This window comes from Parus major, chromosome 14 (genome assembly GCF_001522545.3).
Source record: "Parus major isolate Abel chromosome 14, Parus_major1.1, whole genome shotgun sequence".
Classification (NCBI taxonomy): Eukaryota; Metazoa; Chordata; class Aves; order Passeriformes; family Paridae; genus Parus; species Parus major.
In genome coordinates this window covers 719,769-731,434 of record NC_031783.1, presented here as the reverse complement: position 1 = coordinate 731,434, position 11,666 = coordinate 719,769, and the positions used below count along the sequence as shown (strand labels likewise).

Genomic DNA, 11,666 nt, shown 5'->3' with positions numbered 1-11,666 from the left:
GGATTTGCAGGGGACATGGATTTGCAGGGGTTTGCAAGGGCAGCAGTTCCCAGGGAATAGAAGTTTGCAGGGTGGCTGCAAGCTCCCACCGAGCCAGGCCCCAGGGCTGTGCGCTTTGGCTCTTGGCACCAGAGTTCTGGCTCTGTCTGCCTCCTCCCTGACAGTGCCAGAGTTTTTGGGTGGTCACAGGGCTGTGATCACAACCACCACTGCCTGTTGTGTAGTGGGTACCTGGCACTGGGCTGACCACACTGGGCTTCCCCAGGAACTTTGATCATGACTTGGGGCAGCCTGTCCTGCTCTGTCCTGTCTCCATCAGGTTCCAGTTAAAACCAAATACATTCTCCAGCCTAAGCTGCACAGCCATTTGAGCCTTTCCAAAAATGAAACAAATACCCACGGACTGCAATTCGAATTGCAGCTCAATTAGGGCTTGTTCCCAGTGCGATCATAAAACCTCCAGTACGAAAACAAACAACCCAAGCAAACCACATCCAAGCCTGACAGCATCCTCTGGAATGCCTTTAAAATAACAAGGAGGGCAGAGGAAGATGAAAGCAGTGTGGCCAGCGGGAAGAAAGCTCTCTGGCCCTGAGGGGCAGCCTGGAGGTGGGCTGAGCAGGTGTGGGGCAGGGCAGTTGGGGATGGGGAGAACACAGAAGGATGTGATGGAGATGGGCTCGATGGGTACCATGGAGATGTGGACCAGTGTGGAAGTGATGAGCACGACAGAAATGGGGCAGCCTGGGGCCCGGGGTTGGGCTGTTAATGGGAGGATTTCCCAGGACAAGGAAGAGGAAGCTGTAGAGGTGGTTTGGAGCGTGGTGGCTGTTCTGGGAGAGGCTGCGGTGTGTGAGCAGGGCGGGGGGAGCGCAGGAGCCGGGGCTGGAATGTGTGTCCCGTGTAACCCTGGCTTGCACCACGTCCAGCCAGTCTGGTGCCGCGCTTCGGGTTTCACCTTGGACTCCAAACCCGGCCATATTTAGCGTGAGCCTCACTGGCCTGTCAGGGAGGGGAAGCCGCAGCACAACTAATAAAAAAAGCCAAACAAAAACAATGTAATTAAAGAGACTCAGCACTGTGTGTTCCCATAGCAAGAACATTTACCCAAGACTTCCTTGCTCATATACTTAATGTCAAGCAGCAATTAAAGACTGGCTTTGTGGCGAGGCAATGAGGAAGGTTTGCCCTGGCCTGGAGATAGGAGCCCAGGGCTGAGCCATCCTTGGTGCCTGTGCTGGTGGGGAGGGACCAGCGGGTTTTGGCACTGGAGGTGCCCCAAGGATGTGTGTGGGTCATGTAGGGGTGCTGCATCCCGAGCAGCAGCTCCCAAACCCCTCCAGTCAGAGATGCCCTCAGACAGTAATGCACAGACACACTCAGCTCCGTCCCCACAAAAGTTTGGCAGCATAGAAGCAGAAAGGTGGATTTTCTGTGATTTTCTAGGTAGGGACTTCCACACAGAACATGCAGGAGCTCTGCTGGGGTAAGTCCTTGTGAAAACAATAAAATCAGCAGAGCTGGGCTGAGTTATAAAAGCTTCCAGCATCTCCATCCTGACCCAGACCTGTGGATGGAGACTGTGTGAGCCTCTGAAATGTTGAATCACCTCCCTCAAGGGATAGTTTGGGGTGCCTGGAGCCAGGCTGGAGTGTCAGGAGCCAGACTGTGTCCACTGGTGCCCCCTTCACTGCAGCCCAAGGTGGTGCTCATGGGCTGCTGGTGTTAGCAGCACCAGCTGCCTTGGCTGGTGAAGCTGTCATTGTGCCATGTCCCTCAGCACAGTCCCCAGGGAGAGGTGCCCCTGCCCTGGCAGGGCTGCACGAGGTGTGTGTGCAGGAGGATGCCCTTTCTGTGCTGGCAGAGGTCATGGGGACACTGCAAATCAAAGTCTGATTTGGGGTACATTTTAATGGGCATTGAACCACAAGATCCTTCTGGTCTCACTTTTAAGCAGTGATCAGGAGGTCTAATTAAAAAAATAAAAAAAGCAAGAAGCAGCAGCATTATTGTGTTGCTGTAGAGTTTTTTCAAGTGTCTCCACTCCCTTCCTCCCCAAAGGCACAGCTGGGCCTGCAGCAGTGGGGTGTTTTATGGGACACTGTCAGTGAGTGATCTACTTGGTTGGCTCCAAGCCTCTCTCAGGGTCCTGAAGTCTCTGTTTTTCCCAAATTCAGCCTGTGAGTGAAGAGGGAGATGCAATGGGGATAAGACATTTGGGAAGGCTCTTTTGTGCTGTGCCTCAGGAGGACTCTGCCAGCCCCCAGGCAGCCCTGTGGTGTGGAATCTCATGTGTCCAGCCTGTGGGAGTCCCTTCTGCCACAGCTGGGTGAGGACTGAACCCAGGGGATGGTCCTTGCCATGTGTTCCCAGCACAAGTGTTCCCAAAAGGTGCAAAACCCTTCTGATTTGGTGCAAGGGGAGTGCTCCAAGGGGAAGTGCTCCAAGGGTGATGCTCTTCCTCATCCCCTGGAGAGGTGGAGAGCACTGAGCACTGCTGGGCATTTCAGATCTCCCCCAGGATGTGCTTTTCATTTGGATACCGAGCTGCTGGGAATCAGCTTTCCACTCCAGAGCCTTGCCAGGGTGGGCTGTGTGTCCGTGGGGGTGTTCTCTGCTGCCATGTGTTCTCACATGCCATGAGCTCCTCGGGCAGCACAGACACACCGTGGTGTCTGCTGTGGGGACAGCAGGGACGATGTGCTGCCACTGGTGCTCAGGGAGTTCTGCACTGACCCAGGGGCCTGACTCCACACTGAGCTCCTCTGAGCACTGGGGTCTAACAGCACTGGGCTTCTGGAGCTCCAACAAAAATGTCTTGGCAGGAGCAGCATCTATATAAGTTAGTTTTCATTGCTAAACAAAAGGGGCATGCTTGCTTCAGCTCCATGCAAAACAAAACCCAGCAGGTTTGCCAAGTGGGGAGAAAAGAGAAAAGCTGGAGGAAACAAACAAACAAACTAACTAACTAACAAAGAAACAAAGTCTGTTTTGGTGCCTTTCCCTGGACCCAGGTTTCAATAAGCAAGTGTGTTTTCTAGGCACACAGATGTTTCCATGGAGCAGGAGTGTTTTGCTCTGCGTCGGCATGGCCAGGTCACTGCACAACACCTAAATGCCTCGGTGGTCTGCAGAGCCCAGGATGGATAACTGCTGCTCCAAGGGCCCTGCTGCCTTGCAGGGATGCTGATCACGGCATTTGGTCCTAGTTCTGGGCGTGCTTTTTGATGGGTTATGAAATCCCACTCTTTGGACGGGTTCCCCTACTCATGTTCCATTTTTAATCCATTCTCTCTTTTGCCAGTCATGAAAAATTGCTTATGCATAGGCAAAACCAGTGGAAAATGCAAATGCATCAGCAGCTCCTCTTCGTGCCAGACATGGCACCTCATGTCCCCCTTCTCCCCAGAGGATCTGCTGTGAGTGTTGTTCTCTGCTGTAGAGTGTTGGTGTCCAAGTGTCCATGGCCATAGTTATGAATTTGTGCTGCACAGGGTTGAGCGTGGCCCTGGGTGTGCTCAGGTGTGGAGAGACCTCTCACACTCATTTTTCTCTCAGGAAACAGGTGTATGTTGATTGTGCCACTTGATCTCATAGGATCATACAGCCATGGGACAGCTCAGATTGGAAGTGACCTTAAATCTCATCTCATTTCATCCCTGCCATGGCAGGGACACCTTCCACTGTCCCAGGCTGCTCCAAGCCCCATCCAGCCTGGCCTTGGACCCTTCCAGGGATCCAGAGACAGCCACAGCTTCTCTGGGCACCCTATGCAACAGCCTCCCCACTCTCACAGGGAATATTTGCTTCCCAATATCCCATCTATCCTTGCCCTCTGGGAAGCCATTCCCTGTGTCCTGTCCCTCCAGGCCCCCCCCATCCCTCATCCCTCTTGAACTCTCCTGGAGCCCCTTTAAGGCACTGGAATGTACTCAGAGGTCTCCCTGGAGCCTTCTCTTCTATGTGAACATGTGAACATCCTCAGCCTGGCTCCAGAGCAGAGGGGCTCCTGTCCTTGGAGCATCTCTGTGGCCTCCTCTGGACTCAATTTCCTGGGGGCCCAGATCTGGAGGCAGCTCTGCAGGTGGGGTCTCACCTGAGTGGGGCAGAGGAGCAGATTTGCCCCCTTGCCCTGCTGATCATGCTTGGTGCTGGTCACCTCCTGCTGTGAGCTCCTGGCTGGGGTGAGCTTGGCTGGATTGGGCTGTCTCTCCCTGATAACTGGCTTTTAGGGTTCTCCTGTCCTCTGCCTGTTCCACCCTTGGGTACCCCTGTGAACTGAATTGGAGCCTGGTTCAGGAGAGCATCCCTTGCATCCCTTTAACACACCACTGACATCCACATGGCTGTGAGGCTACAGCAAACTCTGCAAGGGCCCAGTCCCTCTTCTGCTCCCAATACCAACCCTTGTCCTCTGAAAGCCATCAGCATCTTTCATCCTTCATCCTTCAGGCTCCCTTTTCCTCATGCACACAGCTGTGCTGCTTCCTTGTTCGCTGCATCAGGCTGGGAATGGTGGGAGCAGCTCCCTGGAGTGACAGCCACCCACACTGACTCCAGGGCCTGGAACATAGTGCTGAGCTGATGTCGTGTGCCTGGAGCCTGCCCTCTCCCTGCCACCTTGGGCAGGCACCCGGGAGCTTTTCCTTCCCACAGGCAGCCTGGGGGGCAGCAGGGACCAGGCAGCCTCAGGGTGTGGCTGGAAGGTCACTGCTGCCAGCTGGCACATGGAGCTGTTCACAGCCCAGGCTCCTGGTGGTGAGAGGTTGTGGGATGGCCACCATGGTCCCCACCAGCCACATCAGAATCATGGACTGCTCTGGGTTGGAAGGGACCTTGAAGATTGTTTGCCTCATCCCAGCTCCTGCCATGGCAGGGACACCTTCCACTGTCCCAGGTGCTCCAAGCCCCATCCAGCCTGGCCTTGGACACTTCCAGGGATCCAGGGGCAGCCACAGCTTCTCTGGGCACCCTGTGCCAGGGCCTGCCCACCCTCATGATAATTTTTTTTTCCTTATGTGTTGCCTGGGAGCTGTGGGCAGGGTGGTCATTCCCTGCCTGTGCAGGTACCCACTGGGCTGGGCTGGGCTGGCAGTGCTCTCCCAGCCCCCTGGGCTCTGTCCTGGCTGTCAGGGACTGGTTCTCAGCTGGAGACTCAGAGGGGCTACACCCTTCAACAAAATTCACTTAAAATCAAGGAATTGCAACAATTATTAACACTTTTTACTAGGCCAAGATCTGCAGTGTTGCAAACATTAACATTCAGAATATCCATAAACCACATTATAAACGACCCAGTGGATTTGCTTGTGTTCAATGCTGGAGGAAGGGAAAAAATGAAGGTGCCTTATGCTTGTCCATCCTCATGTGCTTTTAAAAAAGAGAAAACCACCTCTATTGCATTGGTTTCCTGAGACAGAATCATAGTTAGAATCACTAAGATTGGAAAAAACATTTAAGATCATCAAATCCAACAATTAACCCAGCACTGCCAAGGCCACCACTAAACAATGTCCCCAAGTGCCACATCCACACAGCTTTTAAATCCCTCAAGAGATGGTGACTCCACCACTGCCCTGGGCAGCTGTACCAGTGTCTGACCACCCTTTCCATGGAGAAATTTCCCCAGTATACAATCTAACCCTCCCCTGGCACAGCTTGAGGCTGTTTCATCTTATGTCGTCCCTTTTCCCTGAGAGCAGAGCCCAACTCCCCTGGCTGTCCCCTCCTGTCAGGGAGTTGTGCAGAGCCAGAAGGGCCCCCTGAGCCTCCTTTTCTCCAGGCTGAGCCCCTTTCCCAGCTCCCTCAGCTGCTGCTGCTGCTCCAGCCCCTTCCCAGCTCTGTTCCCTGCCCTGGACACGCTCCAGCCCCTCAAGGTTTTTCTTGTCATGAGAGGCCCAAAAGTGACCCCAGATGGATCTGACCAGCCCCAATTCATCCTTCCACAGAACCTCAGCTTCTTCTGTGCAGAGGGGGATGGAGTTTGCTGGTGTGTGGCTTTATGGCACTGCAAACCTGATGTCCACATCACTTCCCTGATGATCACAAACACATCCCCCATGGCCAGAGAGCTGAACTGCTGGGGCAGGCAAAGCACCTGTCCCCTGATTGCAGACAGAAGGACAATAATTTGCAACAAGAACCAGTTGTAGCTAGGATAAATTTAGTTTGGCTGCACTGAGACTCTTCAGGTGGAGGAGGTGGGATCTCCTCCCACTCCTCCCTGCAGGATGGGGCTTTGCCATGGGTGAGCTGGTGTTGGCTGCTTGGCCTCTGAGAGCAGGACATCTGTAGGTGTTTTCAGCTATCAGTTGCTCCAGGGAAAAGTTTAGCTCTAGATAAATCAAGACCATTTCACTGAGTCCAGATGACTTATAACCACAGGGCAGGAAACTCTTTTATCTTGGGGGCAGCTGGTTTAATGTAGATAGATGTTCACTCCTGAGCACTGAATGATTTCCATCTCTTTATTTCTCATTAAAAGCAAATTAGAGGAGGGAAAACAGTGAGAAATTTCTCTGTGTCTCTGTTTCTGCCATCTCTGAGAGAGCTTCCTCCCAGCTGTGCAGTCTGCCTGCACTGGGTCATTTGCCATGTATTTTAATTGGCAGAACAAAGGACCTTCTCTCCAAAGCACCACTCCATTTTAAACCCTGGTTCTGCAGGCACAAATGGAGCAGGGATCTGTTACAACAGGGTCTGCTCCAGCTTCCAGAGAGGGAAGAGCACTCAGTGTGGGAGAGCATTGTTGCCTCCTTTGAAGAAGGGGAGCCGCAGTGGAGTTTGCACATCTTGTTGATGAGCCTGCTGAAAGAGCCAGCTTCACCTCAGAGCAGCAGCTGGAGGTGGAGAGGAGACAGAAGAACTTGGGTAGCAGGGAACTCTTAAACAGAAGAGAAAGAGCAAGGTTTTGCTGGAGAACCTTTCAAGTCAGTTCCTAAATATGCCAGGCAATGCTTTGCATCTCAGGCTTTGCCTGAGGGTCAGGATCTGCCTTCCTGCCTCTTCCTTCCAGAACAGCTCTGCCTGCTCAGGCACAGGTGGCTTTTCTCATGTCTGCACCAGTGACAGCAGAGATGTGCTGCTGCCCCTGTGCCCCCTGGGATCCTGTCCCTGCCCCCTGCAGAAGGCTGTGTGTGCTGTGTGTGTGTGTGCCCTTGGCACGTGGAGCCCTCAGGAGAGGCTGTGCCAGGGGCTGCTCCCTGTCCATGATGACACGTGGTGTGCACAGGCTGAGCACTCCATGTCCAGAGCCAGGCAGGTCCTGGAGACCACAGGACTGCTTTTCCAGCCCCTCCTTGCATTGTGCAGGTCTGTCCCACCATGGTGACACATTCCTGGCTGCATATCCCTTCCTCCCCACCAGAACCAGTAGGACTCTGCTGCTCAAAACTCACCCACTCCCACGTGGCTGCTCAAGGGTATTTTGCCACCTGAAGTGACAAAACACCTGTCTGCTTTTACAAATGGTGTGGTTGGTGCTCAGTGTCTGATCCATGAAGCCCTGTGTTCAGATAATGTCCATTCCTGGAGCAACCCAGGGCAGCAGCTTGACACTGTGACTTGGGCCACACTGGAGACCTCTAAATCCACAGGCTGAAGCTGGTGAGATGAATGATTGCCAGGAGCCAACCTCTGCAGCATTTTCCACTCTTAAATATCACAGTAATAAAAGGTAAAATCATTAAAGTCCTTCTGCAGCCCACTGTGCCTCATCTGAAATGAGTGAGGGTTTATTAATATCCTGTCTCATGATGATGGCTTTATAAACATCCTTACCACAGGCACAGTCTCTCTGGAGTGTTTTGGCATGATCTTCAGCCAAATGTCATGCTTTTATCACACTTGATATTTAACCAGTAAAGCAAGGGGGGGAAGACCTTGCCCCTAATATATCCCCCTGTGTATAAATATCTTACACACAGGGGGCTGGGGTCAAAACTGAGAGAAACTGTGTGAAGTGTAGCCATGCTAAATGCTCCTTAGACATGATGCTCCTCTCTGGGAGCTGTGCCAGAGCTCCAGCAAGAAGAGGATCAGATGTTTGACGCAGTGGAAACCCTCCATGCCATACGGGATGACTCATGGGCAGAAGCCCCACACAGCAACAAGGCCATGCTCACACCAAAGCAGGGGATTTTGACTGGTGGGATAAGGTCTTGCTGGAGATAGGAGGATCCTGGCTGCAGGGAGAGGCACAGCTCCCACTCTGGAGAGCCCCAGAAAAGACACCAGCTTTCCCTGTGACTTGTAGATACTGAAAATAAGAATCAAAATCACGTCCCAGTGGCAGAGCATTGGAACTAGATGGTCTTCAAGGTCCCTCCCAACCCAAACCAGTTTGTGATTCTATAATCAGAGAGGAGAAAAGATTTTGTAGGTTAATGGAGGGAGAAGGTAAGGAGCAGCTGTGAGGATCTCTTGGTAGGAAGAAGACTGGGGTCACTGGTCCCCATCAGGACCTGGCATTGTCTGGATGCCCTTAGAAATGGCCCTTAATGTTCCCTGCTCCCACTTTACTTCCAGAGAGTGCCCTTTGCTGGAATAACAACTCCAAGAAAAGTCATGTACCAAAAAGGGCTGAGGGATGGTGGTAAGTGCAGGACATGGGTTCCTGGAGAAGGGTGGGTGTGGAGAGGGTACACGAGGCTATCCCAAGCCAAGGGTGATGGACAACACTCCCCCAGCACGGCTCTGGGGGCTGCTGGGCCCTGCAGCCTCCACTGCTGAGGGGGCTGGGCATCCCTGGATGGGGCAACCCATCTCTGTAGGAGCTGGATGGTGGAGACTGGGTGTGTGGAGAGATTGCCCTGGTGACATGGATCCAGGCCAGTTGTAGAGCTGAGCAGCTTGAGGTTGCTTTGGGCATCGCAGCTTGTGTCTGGAATGAAATGGCTTACCTGCAGGGATCATATGAGCTCCTTGGCACCACTGCAGAGCCATCAGCAGTGGTGAGGAGGAGGAACAGATCTACCTCAGCTGAAAACAGATGGGTGAGGGCATTGCTGGCACTGGCATCCATCTTGCAGCTGCTCACATTGCCCATTCCCTCTTTCTGGCTCTCCTGATTCCTGTCCTGATCCTGACAGTACAGATGTGCCTCTGCCTTTCTGGCACATCCTCCCGTGCCTCATTTCCCTCCTGGCTTTTTCTCAGGTCCTCCTCCCCTAAAATGACGCAGCAGATGCGGGACCTGCAGCTGGCACAGGCCAGGAAGCCACCAGGCCCTTCCTCACCAAATGCAGCCAAGAGGCTCTACCGAAACCTGTCTGGGAAATTCCGTGTCAACTACACCTCCTTCGATGAGGGCAGCCTGGTGGGACGGGGTGAGAAGGAGAAGCTCCGCAAGTCCTACCTGGTCAGTGCCTACTGCCTCCATCCAGATGGGGACAGAGGGTCTGTGGGGGTGAGGGTCCCTGTGGGGGTGGTGCTGGAACCTGGGTGAGAACACAAGAATGTGTTAAGTGAAGCTGTGGCAAGTTCAGTTGGAGCTGGTCCAGGAGTTTCTTTGGCATCATCCAGATGTGTCTGCAAAGAGCTGATGCTCCCAAGCCCTTGGGATGAGGGCACCCTCTCTCTGATTGGGTTCATGGGGTGCTAATGAGGGTGCAGGGTGTTTGGTGGGATGGAGGGTGCCCTGTGCTCAGCCCAGCTGCATTTCTCCATTCACCCAGTTCCAAAGCAATGCTGCACTCTTTGAGGCTGTGGAGCTGCAGGACCTTGACAGGGTGCAGGAGCTGCTGAAGCACTACAGCCCTGAGGAGCTGGACCTCAACACCCCCAACAGCGAGGGGCTTCTGCCCCTGGACATCGCCATCATGACCAACAACGCTCCCATTGCCAGGGCTCTGCTGCAGGCAGGAGCAAAGGAGAGCCCACACTGTGAGTTGGGACAGGGAGCTGCACTCTGCTCACCACCTGGGTCTCCAGCATGGTGCAGTGGGGCACTGGGGACACTGGATGCAGGTGGGGAGGCGATCACTGGGCTCTGGGAGACTGCTGCAGGCTGCAGCAGGGCTCGAGGGGAACCGTGCGCTCAGGTGGAGCCCAGGAGCAGGACACAGAGGGGAGGATGGGGTGTCAGGGCAGGGATTCATTGCCAGCAGAGGCAGAGCTTGCCCTAACCACCTTCTTCTCCCTCTCCTCCTGGGCTCTGTGGGCACGGCCACCCTCCCACAGTTGTGAGCCTGGAGAGCCGCTCTCTGCACCTGTCCACGCTGGTGCGGGAGGCGGAGCAGCGCGTCAACGAGCTGATGGCACAGGTGGTGAACGAGGCCCCCAACGCCGACTGCTCCGAGAAGGAGAAGCAGCTCAAGGCCTGGGAGTGGCGGTTCCGGCTTTACAAGCGCATGAAGGCAGGGTTTGAGCATGCCAGTGAGTGACCACAGGAGGGCTGGGGGTTGGGGGGCTGTCCTGGCTTCAGGGGAAGGAGTGGGGCTATGCATGGCACCAGCACCCATCAGAGGGTCCCTGCACCCTGTGGCCAGGCCTTGCAGTATGGCTGCATGGAGGGGAGAACGTGTTCCATCAGGGAATACGTCCCTGGGGGCCGGGGAGAGGCCCAAGACAGACACAGGAATGTTCAGAGTGACCATCCTCACTGTAGCAGTCCTGTACCCTCTGTCCCCAGGAGTGCCAGATGCCCCCAGCAGCGTCCACCTCTCTGTGGCCAGCAGCTCCTCATTGCAGGTGACCTTCTGGGAGCCCCTGAGTGTCAACTCTGCCGTTGTCACCAAGTACAAAGGTAAGGACCAGGATTCCTGCACAGGGCAGGGTCACACAGCCACAGCAGGTACCTTGCACCCCATGTCAACACAACAAAGCCATGGGCAGTGCTGCCAAGCCCCATTCAGGCCACTTCTATGCTGGTGCGCAGAAGAAGCCAGGACAGCCTGACCATCACCCAAATGCTCTGAGCTAGACCAAACATCATCCTGCACCAAGGCAAAACTTGGGGTGTCACTTGTAGGCTGCCCCCTCATCCTGCACACTGGGAAAACTTTGTTGTCATGCACCCTTCACCCACTTAAACCAGGTATTTTTGGCTTCTGTAAGAATTTCTTCCATCCCCCACTTCTGAGCCACCAATTAAAGATGCTGACACCATCTTATGTGGCTTGGTGAGGACAGCAGCTCCCTATGACCTTCCCCCCACTATGAATTGCCTTTTCCCCTGCCTTCACTCTGCTGCCTCCATCTCCTGTGCATTTTCAGTCCCCCTGCAGCTGCTGTCTGTGACGTGCAGCCCCAGCCCTGGTGGCCTGTCCCCACTCCAGGGCCTCATGGCACGTTGGGGTCTCTCTCCTCGCAGTGGAGTGGAGCTGTTCCCCCACCTTCTCACCATTGCTGGGAGAAGCTGTGATCGACAAGCTGAAGGACCTGCACTTCACCATTCAGGGGCTGGTGTCGGTGAGTGCCGGGGGTGCCCACAGCGGGCAGCGATCAGCAGGGAGAAGCCACAGCTGGGAGAAGCCACAGGCCATAGTGCAGCCCACGGGGAAGGAATCAGGCACTGGCACAGGCTGCCCACAGCAGTGGCAGGGTCATCATCCCTGGAAATATTCAAAAGACATGTATTTGGTACTTGGGGACATGGTTTAGTGGTGGCCTTGGCAGGGGTTGGACTCAATGATCTTAGACGCCTTTTCCAACCTTAATGGTTCTTT

At 54.4% G+C, this 11,666-nt stretch overlaps 1 protein-coding gene across 4 annotated transcripts in view; it reads left to right on the top strand.

The window, feature by feature from the left end:
• Positions 1-11,666, top strand: part of LOC107211356 (ankyrin repeat and fibronectin type-III domain-containing protein 1-like) — a 185,343-nt gene that overhangs the window by 160,590 nt on the left and 13,087 nt on the right. For all 4 annotated transcript variants that reach the window (XM_015643297.3, XM_015643296.3, XM_015643304.3 and 1 more), the window contains 5 exons: positions 9,157-9,358; positions 9,675-9,882; positions 10,180-10,374; positions 10,631-10,744; positions 11,312-11,409. In XM_015643297.3, coding sequence (XP_015498783.1) covers positions 9,157-9,358; positions 9,675-9,882; positions 10,180-10,374; positions 10,631-10,744; positions 11,312-11,409 — 817 coding nt within the window. The remainder of the gene's footprint in view (positions 1-9,156; positions 9,359-9,674; positions 9,883-10,179; positions 10,375-10,630; positions 10,745-11,311; positions 11,410-11,666) is intronic.